This window comes from Mangifera indica, unplaced genomic scaffold (genome assembly GCF_011075055.1).
Source record: "Mangifera indica cultivar Alphonso unplaced genomic scaffold, CATAS_Mindica_2.1 Un_0111, whole genome shotgun sequence".
Lineage (NCBI taxonomy): Eukaryota > Viridiplantae > Streptophyta > Magnoliopsida > Sapindales > Anacardiaceae > Mangifera > Mangifera indica.
The window spans coordinates 76-12,483 of record NW_025401203.1 but is presented as its reverse complement, the minus strand read 5'-3'; the positions used below and the strand labels follow the sequence as shown (position 1 = coordinate 12,483).

Genomic DNA, 12,408 nt, shown 5'->3' with positions numbered 1-12,408 from the left:
TTATTTAATTTTAGATAACCCAAAACAAGTGACACATGTCAGACAAAAACGACGTAGGTTCGATTCTCTGTCCGTTTTTCCTTCTGATTGAAAGTAAAGAATAATTATTGATTTATTGTTGGAATCTGCTCGGGTCTCTCCGGGGAAAGGAATTCCGTGATCAGCTTACGTTTAATTGTCGATACTTTTTATTTTCATCAAGCATTTGAGGTAAGAATTCCACGGAAAGCTTCTAATTTAGGGTTTTTATTGTATCTTCAGTTATTCTTCTTGCGAATTTTATCGAATCCACTACTGCATCCATTGAATTGTGAATATTATGATTATTAACTGAAAAATGTTAAATACGCATTTCTTATCAAATGAAAATATGAAAGGGAAGAAAAATTATTTTGGTCGATAAAATATTGGCGTATCCAAATTTGCGTTTGACTCATGACGTTTTTTACGAATTTACTTGCTTACTGTTACTTTTGTTTGTCAGAAAAACTGATTTTCAATGAGGGAACCTGAAGCTGGAAGTCCTATGAGTAGAGAATCCAGCAGGCAATTGGTGGTATGTGTTAACTGGTAGACTGGTTAGGGTTTCTTTAATACGTTCTATGAGAATGAGACTTTGGTTGAACGTGTGGTGCTAATTTTGGAATAAGCTGGTCCTTTGAATGTTGCATTTCTCATTTACCTTGTCATATTGATTGTATTACTGGTGTGGCTTACTGACTGACTGAAGCTGTTTCTGGGGAGAAGAGGAAGTTGGCAAGTAAAATTTCGGGAAAATTGAAGGCAAAGATGTGAAAGGGAAATGGTGGACACTGAAGGTTATGGGAGGAGCGTGGATTTCCTAGCTCTGGTTTGAACACGATGTATGAGTGTTGAAAATATTTTATCTGTTAATGGACAGCTTCTAGTCACATATTAGGAAAAGGAAAAAGTGAATTTCATAAGTTAGAGAAATATATGTTTAAGTGGAACCTATGGGATCACTTTGAGTACCCATGATTGATATGTTCACTAGGTTTGTCTATTCTATATGTATGGCACAAGAATATTGTTTATGCACTTACAAACCTGTCCCTGGCATTTTGCTCTTTAATCAACTTCTTTGTTGTTGTGACAATTCTTTTTTCATTGAAATGATTATTTTAAAATTTTTGAAAGTGCTTCCTTTTTGTCAGGGACAGAATGATAGTATTAGAAATGATGGACTCCTTCCTCAACTTCTCACTTCTGTACCAGCTCTTAATGAAGCTGCTTCTTATCTTGCTCAAACGACATCATTGATAACTGGCTGTTTCTCTGATTATTCTGGTAACATAGAGAATATTATAATTTCATAGTTTGTGTAATGACTGAACCATGTATTTGATGCTTGTGTATAAGCAGCTGTAGGACTTTTCCTTATACTCTTCTAATAAGGAAGATCTTGCCTTTCCCCTCAAAAAGATTTTAGTTTGAAAATTTCGCCTGAACTTAAATTTGTTTTTCCTCATTCATGATTACAATACCTATAGAAAAATTAATACTGTTGTATATGTTCTCCAATGAATACTATTTTTTTGAATGTCTTTGCAGTGGAGCGTTCTTCAGGAGATCCTGAGGATTCAATTACACATGCCCAGGAACTGGTTACTTTATCCTCTGGACAAACTGGGCAATCTCAGGAGTATCTGAGGAATATTCATTCATCACCATCTGAGCCATCTACTTCTGCAGCTTCCCCTCTGCCTAATCCTGAAGGTGTAACAGATTCTACTCATTCGATTGTGCAATCAAATGATACTGGTCCGAATGGGATTTCCCTTTTTAAAGGGTATGCATTGATTCTGTGGTATTAATGAATGTCTTTCATGTTAAGTTGCAAAAAATGTATGAGATACCATGTGGCATGATTTAAAGATTTAGTTCTTTGCTTTCCATTCTAGCTCCTATCATTATTTCTGTTCCAATTATCCTTTCCTTTTGTCACTATTTCATAATTGATAATAATTTGATTTAGAATAAACAACATTTCTTTTTACTTACTAATAAACCTCTATCTAAAAGAAGAGTGAAATCATTTTTTTTTTTTGGTCCATACCCGCAAAGTCATAATGCATGACCTCTCTCGGTAAGGGCCCCTTGACATAGATTAGTAAAATCATCCTTTTTTTGTTTTCCTGGAGTGGGAGTCATGTGATGGTTACTTTCAGGCTTATTGAACGGGCACGGAGAACTGTTCGTGGTTCTGCAGATGACATAGGATGGCTACAGCGTGATCCAGAGATGCCTCCCGTTGAAGATGGAACAGAAAAGTTTTTGGAAATTCTTGACAATATCAGGTACTGGTGGCTTCTTTGCATCTTTCATATGCCTCTCTGTTCTTGACATGGATGTGCAAATTGTTGATTTAATGGGTTTCCTTTACGTCAGGCATGGTCTGCACAAACTGCCAAGCTCAATGGTCTGCTTGTTAGTTCCAGGTAGCCATTGCAACTTACCTTCTTGAATTAGTATATTCATAAAATAGAAGTTGCAAAAATATCTTTTAAAGAAAGTAGCAATAGCCAAATTCATGATCTGCACAAGTTGATCTTTTGTTGCTGCGAATTCTGACTTCGTTGGGTTTGCATGATTAAAGAGAGACCTTGGTGATCATGTACCTGATTTTATTTTCATATTTTTTAAGCATAGAATTGCACACAATTTTGTTCACCTATGTTCTCTTTGGGGATTCTTTTTTATGTTTGACAGGTCTTTTTAGCAATCATGGTCCACTTTATTTTGTTAATACAAAAATGAGTTTGTCAAAGTTGGGTCTGGCCTGTCACATTGCTAAGATTCACAGCGAGGTACTTTTGGTTAATTTGGTATTGAATTTTATAGCCATATGTTAATATTTTATACTGAAAATAAAATTATCTGTAATCAGGCATCAGTTGAGAAAAATGCTAAAGAAATAAAAGAATACATTGAGGAAATCTATTGGGGTTCAAAGAAACGTGTTTTGCTTCTTGGACATAGCAAAGGCGGTGTAGATGCAGCAGCTGCATTGTCATTGTATTGGCCTGACTTGAAAGATAAGGTTGCTGGGCTGGCATTAGCTCAGAGCCCATATGGTGGGAGCCCTATAGCTTCAGATATTTTACGAGAAGGACAACTTGGTGATTATGTTTATTTACGGAAGCTCATGGAGATTCTGATCTGTAAAGTGATCAAGGTATTTGAGGTGTCTGTTCATTTTAGTGTTTGATTTTTTGTGAACACTTTTCTTTCTTTTTTTATATTTTGCTTGAAAACGAGTATCGCATGTTATTATCTTTTTAGTGTTACAATGATTTTTTTCTTTCTGTTTGGTGGTGCATTTTAGAAATGAATCATCTACTACAGCAGAATGAATTTACTTGATACTTTGGAATGTGATGTTAATGGACCTCAGGGAATTTATTATTTCGGTTGTTTCTCTAGTATATTACACATTATCTATGATTTTGAAGGGTGACTTGCAATCTTTAGAAGACTTGACTTATGAGAGGAGGAAGGAATTTTTGAAGAAACACCGACTGCCAAGAGAACTTCCTGTTGTCTCATTCCATACTGAAGCTGGCATTACTCCTGCAGTCCTTGCGACATTATCTCATGTTGCACATGCAGAGCTTCCCTCCCTATCAACAGGTGAACCTGCAAAAGTCCCAGTGGTGATGCCTCTCGGTGCAGCAATGGCAGCATGTGCCCAGCTTTTACATGTGAGATATGGTGAGAAGAGTGACGGACTTGTCACCTGTCGTGATGCGGAGGTACCTGGATCTATTGTAGTGCGGCCGAAACGTAAACTAGACCATGCTTGGATGGTTTATTCTTCATTGAATGATGATCCGTGTGAGGCAGATGCTTCCCAAGTTTGTGAGGCACTTTTGACTTTACTTGTGGAAGTTGGGCAGAAAAAGAGGCATGAACTTGCCATGAAAGATGAATGAACAAAAATACATTCGATTTCACTTCTCATGTTACCATGCTGTGGTGAACCGTTATGTCTTTTTCTATTTTATTATTCCATATTTTCTTTCCTTATCAACGTGGCCTCATTTTGATTCAATTAGGCACTTTCTTTGTGTAAATAAATAAAATTATTATTATTATTAGTATTATTTTGGAATTGCAGATGCCGGGGGTTAGAATGTGAACATAAAAAGAAATTCACAGTGAGACCGGCAATAAGAAAAGAGGACTGAATATTTTTATTTTCATTTAACATTTGTCTTTTGTTTTGGGAGATTCAAGTTTGAATTGTTCAGAAAATTTAAGTTCAAACTATTTTAATTAATTATCATATTAATTTTAAACACGAAAAATGGATAAGTTTTTATATAGTTCAATTTAAAGACGCTTAAATTGGGAATTTTGTTAAGTTTTGGAAGACACTAAATGAGAAATTTACTCGATTTAAGGTTGAATTTGAGTTTTAGATTCTACTAATTAATTTCTTTAGTTGAAATCAAATATTAACTATAACTAATTCATCGATTTTGAATCTTTTCAATTTGCATTGATAGATATTGAGTTAGACCTCCTCCGTTACAATTTAACCTTCCATGTGGGTCAAAAATTGAAATGACAAAAGAAGAGCCAATGATATACCAAGTCTTGGAAGAAAAGAAAAGTCAAACATAGGACTCTATAGTCCTTTCATTTTCTCCCCCCAATGAACTTTCACCCGTCACTCAATTTCATCCTCTCAAATCTGACAGGATCCTTACCCTAGATTCTTCCTAGAAGTGTAACATTTTATTACCCAATCTACCCTACAAACATTTACAAAATTCCATAGTCTTCCTAATCACATTTTCTATACATTTACGAAGTCCCTGTTTTTTTATTTCTACGAGTGTTACAGAGACTCAGAAAGAGAGAGAGGGAGAAAGATCAGATTACTGCTTGCCATGCTTAAAGATTGATAATTTAGAGAGATTGTGCCTAAAAACCTGTTGAATTAGGGTTTCTGAGTCCACAGTAAACTTCTTTGTTCCACTTTTGAACTAGGGTTTTGATTAATTAATTGTTTCAGGTTTTGGTGTATAATACTTAGGGTTTTTATTTTAGTAGTGCTTTTGATTTATTTTTCATTTTTTGTACGGACTCTTAGTGGGTTCTAATGAAACTGAGGCTATTGTAAGGGTTGTTCTAGGGTCTGGTGTGCGTGTGTGCGGTTTCTAACTTTCTATGGGGAGTACGGGTGAGCCAGATCGAAAACGGCGTCACTTTACCTCCATATCACCAACGGCCGCTGCCACTAAGAAGTATCCATTCTTTTCCTCTTCTGAGGACAGAAAGGTATGATTTTTTTTACATTTTTTAAACCTTTAATTTTGTGTGGTTTGCTTTGTAGTCGGTGTAATTTGTGTTCTTTTGTTTTTAAATTTTGGTTTTTAAGCCTTTCTTGAAAGGATTTATTAGTTTGCGGATCGGGGCTATCAGAACATTTGAAAGCCTTTTCTTGAATGGTTGTTTGCTTTCTTGAAAGCCTTTTATTGTGTAGTATAATTGGTTGAATCTTCTCACTGTTTGATTCTCAAATTTCTACTGCACTTGCCGCTTGTTGGTAGAATCCATTTACTGTTATTTTCTCTCGATCAACGTAAGAGTAGCATTTTGCTACGTTAACATTCTCGTTTGAACTTATTTTCCTTTACATAATGCAGATTGATACTGCAGTGCTTCAATTCCAAAACCAAAAGCTTGTACAGAAGTTAGAGGAGCAGAAGGTTGAGTATTCTGCTCTTGATAATAAGTTCACTCAACTGAAGGAGAGACAACAGCCGTATGATTCCACATTAGAGGTGGTGAATAGGTCTTGGGAAGAGGTAATGCCTTTTGTTTGTCATTTCCTTTTTTCTATTGTCAATAGTATATGTCATTTATATTTGTCTAAAAATTATATTAAGTTTATAAGTGGAAAAGGAGGAAAAGAAGTGAAAAACATGACAATTCTATGCAGTATTTTTTACCTTTATTCTCACAGTATTGTGTTTTGCTTGATGGAAAATTGAAAGTTTTCTTTTATATTAGCTGATTACTGATCTGGGATCATGTTCCATCCGAGCAAAAGAGTCAAGAAGTGGACAAGATTTTAGATATTTATCAGTTACAGACGGTGATTATCATAAACCAAAGATGTCATTTTATTAGTTTTATTATATTATCTCTTTCCATTTCATTTGCTGATGAACTGCTTATTTTCTATTGTCAGATGAGACATGTTATCCTGCTGAGGATGCTTTTCTTAGTCGACTTATGGAAACTGGTGCAACTGAAAGCTCCTCTTCTGATAACTGCCCTAATCAGATGGAAGAAAATAGAGAAACTGCCTCTGATAAGACTAGGAACATCTTATGTAATATGTTTGTTGCAGTTAACAGTCTTTATCATCTGAAGGATGGACTATATACTGCTGTTTTGAAAGAGACTCCAGGGGATGGTATGTATAAATTTATACTGTGTAGTATCATTGTACGCTTTTCTTGCAAGATTTATCCCTCACTTCCCATGTACATTTTTCCTTTTTCTTAGGTTCATGCAGGCAGAAATCATTGATTGAGTTACCGTCTGAAGTTAAAAATCTGAGATTAGAATTAAGTGATCTTCACTTGAAGCACAAATCATTGGCAAGGGAACTGCAGAGCCGTCAAGACACAGATGCAAAAAATAAAGCTGAGCTTAAACGTTTAAGAGGTAATTTTTTTTTTTTTTTGTGTTTCATCTAGTTGATCTCTAACATGTGAACCTAGACAGAACACTTATGGAAACTGAACATTCCTGTTTATGCATGTTATTGCATATTAAATATACATGAATAGCCATCTTTTGTTGCTGATATTAATTATTTTTTATGCTTGGATTATAATGTTTTAATGTATAGATTACATGTTTCCTGAATATTTAATGCCTGTGTTTAACTATATTTCTTTCTTTGATGGTTCTAAGAACTTTGTTTTCCATATGTTTATTTATTAATGATTTTCAATTTTGACTTAAGTTCGGGAAATAGATGTTGAACTGATCAAATTCAAGCCATTTTATGTATTTATTTCTGTCTCTGTCTTCATTTCCACTGAGCCTTATTTTACTATGTTTTGAATGTCCATTTATTTTCATGATATGAAAGGTTTGTGAATGATATGATTGTTTTCTTCTAAAGGCGAATTGGAGAGTGTGGTTACAGAATTAGAGAAAAGTAATTGTAAATTGGCAACTCTTAAAGCCGAAAGAGATGCAACCAAAGGGGCATTTTTCCCTGTTTTAAACCTAGGTAATAAGCTTCCTGGTGATAAGGTCAGAGATGAAGAAAGAGATGTGCAAGATATGGAATCTGCTCTGAAAGAGCTAAAGGTAATTTATGAGTACATTTCTCTTTGCTTATGCCTGAGGAAACCTATCAAAGTGATTAACTTGGCCACTGCAGGACCAAGCTTCAAATCGACTGATAGAACTAAAGGGTCTTCATGATGAGAGAATAAAAATTCTTGAGCAGTTATTTAAGTTGCAGGTTTGCTTTTTAGCTCTGAATATAATTTAATTGTTTTAATCTGAAGAAATTTTGAGATGCAGGTCTACTTTTTTGGTAACATGCATTGAACGAGAATATTTTATTGACAGAACAAATTGAAGAGTGTGAAATGTCTTTCTTCTTCCCAAGCCTTCCTACTGGTTAGAGATCAACTAGAGAAGTCAAAATCTGAAGTTTTAAAGTACCAGGCATTATTTGAGAAACTACAGGTTGTAACTGGTCGGTACTTTCATTTATGCCTTTGTCTATCCTTTTCTCATAGGACTTTGTTCTGATGCTGACCATACCTTTTTCAATGGATATTGTAGGTTGAGACGGATAATCTTGTGTGGAGGGAGATGGAATCAAATATAAAAAATGATTTGGTTGATGTTCTTCGAAGATCTTCGGCTGTTTCAGATTCAAGAATTGCTGATCTTAGGATGGAGATACAAAAACAAATTGAGGGAAAACTCGGGATCGAGACAAAACTGGAAGAAGCATCAAGAGAGCCTGGTAAGAGAACAGGTGATGCTTTCCTTAGATCATGTAATCTGTGCTTTCTTATATTTACTTTTATGTTTAATATCTAATGGAAATACTCTGCCTTTTAGGAAGGAAAGAAATTATTGCAGAATTTAAGGTCCTGGTTTCTTCATTTCCTGATGAAATGAGCTCTATGCAAAGTCATTTAAGTAAATGCAAAGAGACTGCTGTGGATATACACACACTACGTGCTGGTGTACAGTCCCTTTCTAATGTGCTTAATCGGAAGGTTGGTGAATCTGTATGTGCTCATATTCTAAGATTCAATTGATAGAGTTAAAAGCTCTGTTATAATATGTTTTTTTGGAACAGGTGAAAGAGTGTGAAACTTTATATGTGAGATCAGCCGACCAAGTTGCTGAACTACATAAGTTGCAAGCTATGGTATACATGTTTCTATTCTTTTTTTTAACTTCTGGTTATATTCAGGACATAAATATCTGAAATACAGTTGTTGACACAAAAAAAATATTGTAATAAAGCTTTTAAGTCTAACTAGTTATGGTTCTTCTGAAGTAAAATTATTTTCTCTGCCCATTCTTTGACATTGAAGGTATTATTCATATGGAGTGTTGTAAAATGAGGAAGATCAGTGGTTAGCAACTGTAACCAAAATTTAGAAGGTTGTGGTATGTTTGTCTAATGGATAGCTAGAGAAGGTTTAGGCAGTGTCTTGACAGAGATGGATGCATATAATATTTTTTATTTTATGTTCAGTAACATAAGTGTTGGTTGGATATCTATTGCTACTTAAGCCAAGTAAGAATATTATAAGTGTTGATTTTTCTCTGAAGTAATTTGTGGAGGTCTTTTTTCCCTTTTTTTCTCTCTGTAATTATAAGTGTCTCTTCAGCCATTGATGTCTTTGCACAACACATTTTAGGAGTTTTACCTCCCCTTAGCCTTCAATTTGATGTAGGATTACCTAATTAAAACTTATTTATTCTCCCAAACTAATCTTGATTTAAAATACTCATTCCATTTTTTTCTTGGCCGGTCATGCAGGCAGTCTAGATTTATTATATAAATTCTCACACAGATTGAATCACCTGACAAAATATTCCTGCCTTAGTTTAGCTTTTTTTAATTTTTATTTTTAAAAGAAGAGAATAGCTGAAATATCTAAGCTTGTAAGTTATTTTTCTTTGGTCTCTGTCATTCACTTATTTACTATATTTTATTTTTGGTACAGGTTCAAGATTTGACTGATAGCAATCTGGAGTTGAAATTGGTTTTAGATATGTATAGACGTGAATCCACAGATTCAAGGTTGGAGAACCTTAAAAGAATCATCCTTTTCATTCGAAAACAAAATGCACGTCAATTTTATATTCTTGTATTTGATATTGAAATGTTCAGTGGTCTTGTGATATGAATTTTAAGATAATCATACCTTAAAAGTTCGCTATTGAAATTGAAGAGTTTAAGGTCATATAAACCCTACATTAGAAGTTCATATTTTCCAATGTGAGATTCAAGTCCCATACTTTGCACTTAAGATCCTAATATACCACCACGCTCTGTGGCCCTAACACCCATGTAGGCTAGCTGTGTGCTAGCTCCCTACTAGCCTTTAGTGAACACTACAATGTCAGGGTCACTATCTGCACAACACGATTACAGTTGAAAGACGTGATGTGGCTCTGATACCAAATAATATGAACTTTGATAGAACCACACCTAAAAAACTAGCTATTGAGATTCGAGAACTCAAGGTTATATAAACCCTACTATAAAAGCTCATACTTTCCAATGTGGGATCTAAGTCCCATGTCTTGCACTTAGGATTTTAACATCTTGCTTGTGTTATTTCACGTGCAAGAACTTAAGTCAAATTCAGTTGCTTTCTGACAGTTCACTAAGTTAATTATTGCGAGAGTTTTCCTTTTTCTTTTGTTGCTTTTGCTATGTATTTCTTGCTTGTGCTTCTATTCCTCGCTTCAATTGAGTTATAGGAGTGAATTGTGTATTTGTTACTATGGTTTTTTTTTTTTTTGTCAATTTAGTCAATTATCTTGTCTTGTGGTTGACACTATGATTTATGCAGATTGTTGATATGCAGCTAAAAATAATTTTGTTGCTCTGATGAATTTAATTTATAACTGCAGGGATGTCATGGAAGCTAGGGATTTGGAATACAAAGCATGGTCTCATGTTCAAAGTTTGAAATCTTCTCTTGATGAGCAAAACTTGGAATTACGAGTGAAGATGGCCAATGAAGCTGAGGCCATGTCCCAGCAAAGGCTAGCTGCTGCAGAAGCTGATATTGCTGACATGAGACAGAAGTTGGAGGCTTTTAAAAGGTTAACCGTGGATTTAGTTCAGGGGAAGTGTACTCTTTTTTTTTTTTTTGAATTATATGATTATATTTTAGATATTGATACTTTGCTTTTAATGTTTCAGGGAAATGGTGAGGCTTTCTGATGCATTGAAATCCAAAAATGAAGAGATTGAGGCCTACATGTTGGAAATAGAGGTTGCCTTCCCGTTTTCTCTTGTAGCTTCATTCTTTAGTTTTACTAAAGAGTTTGTTTTAACAGTCTTAGTTTGGTTTTTCCTCAGACAATTGGACAGGTATATGATGACATGCAAACACAAAACCAACAACTGTTGCAGCAGATTACAGAATTAGATGACTATAACATTAAGGTAATTAATTTGGCTCAACCTTTTTTATTTTTCTCTTAAGTTTGGCTCTAAACTGTAACAACAATATTTTGTACCTGATTAAGTTAATGCTGTACCTGTGGAGGTATATTACACATTAAGATGGAGGGATTTTATTGGCAAAATTGAGCTGTTTCACTGGTAACAATGCATAACTTTTTTGGAGATATCCCAATTCTCTCCCTCCAGAGGATGTGGGCTAGGAAAATGTATGACATGGAAGTGGTAGAACACTATTATTGTATTGGGATATCTTTACTGATGTATCAGATTGTGGACATTAATTATTATTTTCTTATGCTGTCTTCTTTATATTCCTTTACTAGAAATCGGCATCCCTGTTTGTATGGTTATACTTACTAATTACCTAAAAATGCTTATTAGTTTGTATGATAATAATAAATGCTGTTGTGGCTTTAATGTTCTTTTATTGTTGCTTCCCCTCCATTTTGGATGATTTATACTAACAGATTAGAGTATTATCTACCAAAGGATGTATGCATGTATGCATTTTGTACTATAACATTAAGCTTTTAAAAGATATCTACCTACTTTTCATGATTTGTCATTTTTTTTTTTTACAAATAAAACAAAAAGGTTTTCTGTCCTCAACTGAGCAATAATATGTATCCTCTGAGTGCAGTGTGTGTATTATGTTTACATTCATTAAACAGTCAAAGCTTCTAGGCAGTTATATAATTTCTTCTTAGAATTGATTGTGGCTTTTGCCATTCCTTTTCAGCTTGTTTTAGAGAGTGTGAGGGCAAGACAAATGCAGGATGCTCTACTTATGGAAAAGCGTACCATGGAAAGGGAGATTCATCAAGCAAATGCATCTATGAAATTTTATGAAATAAAAGCCACAAGAATTGAAGACCAGGTGTGCCCTTATTTCTTTTAGAAATAGTACCTGGACTGTTGGTGAATATTAAACTTAATGTTGTGGGTCCCTTGCAGTTAAAATTTTGTGTAGATCAGGTTCAGAGATTTACGGAAGACAGATTTCAAAATTCAGTTACTTTGGAAAATACCCAAAAGAAATTGCTTGGTGTGAGAAAATCATCTGTACAACTGAGGGAGTCATTGGAAGAATCTCATCGAAGGTTGATGTGATTGTCGTATGGCTCTTATGAAGCAGCAGATAGAGTTAGAAAGAGAAAGGTAATGTATTTAGTCTTACTCCCCTCAATTAAATGGAGGTGGATGAAATGGGTTAATGATTCTTGTGTATCAGATTTTCCAAGAAAAGAATAGAGGAGGAATTGGAAGTTTCCAGGAGAATGGTTTCACGTCTTCGAGCTCAGACAGAGGGGTCCTCTATTGTAGAAGAGCTGCGACAGGAACTTAGAGAATACAGAGAAATACTCAAGTGCAGTATCTGTCTTGAAAGGCCTAAAGAGGTATGTATGCTGCTCTATCTATCTCTACATTGTTTAGTGTAAGAAACGATGATTGATTGAAATGGAGTTAGTTCAGTGAGCGAATATGTGAAATTTATAAAATAGTTTACATGAAATATGAGATGGACTATATGAAGTTTTGTTTGTTAACAAAAGTTTGTTAGGTTTGTTGAATGTACAATTATCTTTGCAATAACTGAACTATAGTTGAGCAATGCTGTACCAATGTAGTGACGTCATGGTAGTTGTGCCACATGTATGCCTTGAGGAATCTAG

General features: G+C 34.6%; 1 protein-coding gene and 1 pseudogene across 2 annotated transcripts; both read left to right on the top strand.

Moving 5' to 3' along the window:
- Window positions 1-98: 98 nt before the first annotated feature.
- LOC123207836 lies at window positions 99-4,137 on the top strand. Of its 2 annotated transcripts, none has more exons than XM_044625322.1 (9): window positions 99-210; window positions 485-556; window positions 1,182-1,308; window positions 1,573-1,810; window positions 2,190-2,318; window positions 2,410-2,459; window positions 2,731-2,828; window positions 2,909-3,196; window positions 3,474-4,137. In XM_044625322.1, exons 2-9 carry the CDS (start codon window positions 500-502, stop codon window positions 3,951-3,953), a joined length of 1,467 nt encoding a protein of 488 aa, XP_044481257.1. In that variant the 5' UTR covers window positions 99-210; window positions 485-499; the 3' UTR covers window positions 3,954-4,137. The 2 variants fall into 2 exon arrangements, with proteins under 2 accessions (XP_044481257.1, XP_044481256.1); XM_044625321.1 differs by having other exon boundaries at window positions 1,176-1,308.
- A 668-nt stretch (window positions 4,138-4,805) lies between these two features.
- Window positions 4,806-12,204, top strand: LOC123207848 (annotated as a pseudogene).
- The last annotated feature ends 204 nt before the right edge of the window (window positions 12,205-12,408 follow it).

Bases quoted from the DNA above. Each gene is read 5' to 3' on its own strand.
- LOC123207836 (XM_044625321.1), top strand. From the start codon at position 500: ATGAGGGAACCTGAAGCTGGAAGTCCTATGAGTAGAGAATCCAGCAGG. The intron at 557-1,175 runs GTATGTGTTAAC...CCTTTTTGTCAG, and splicing joins AATCCAGCAGGCAATTGGTG to GGACAGAATGATAGTATTAG. The intron at 2,319-2,409 runs GTACTGGTGGCT...CCTTTACGTCAG, and splicing joins GAAATTCTTGACAATATCAG to GCATGGTCTGCACAAACTGC.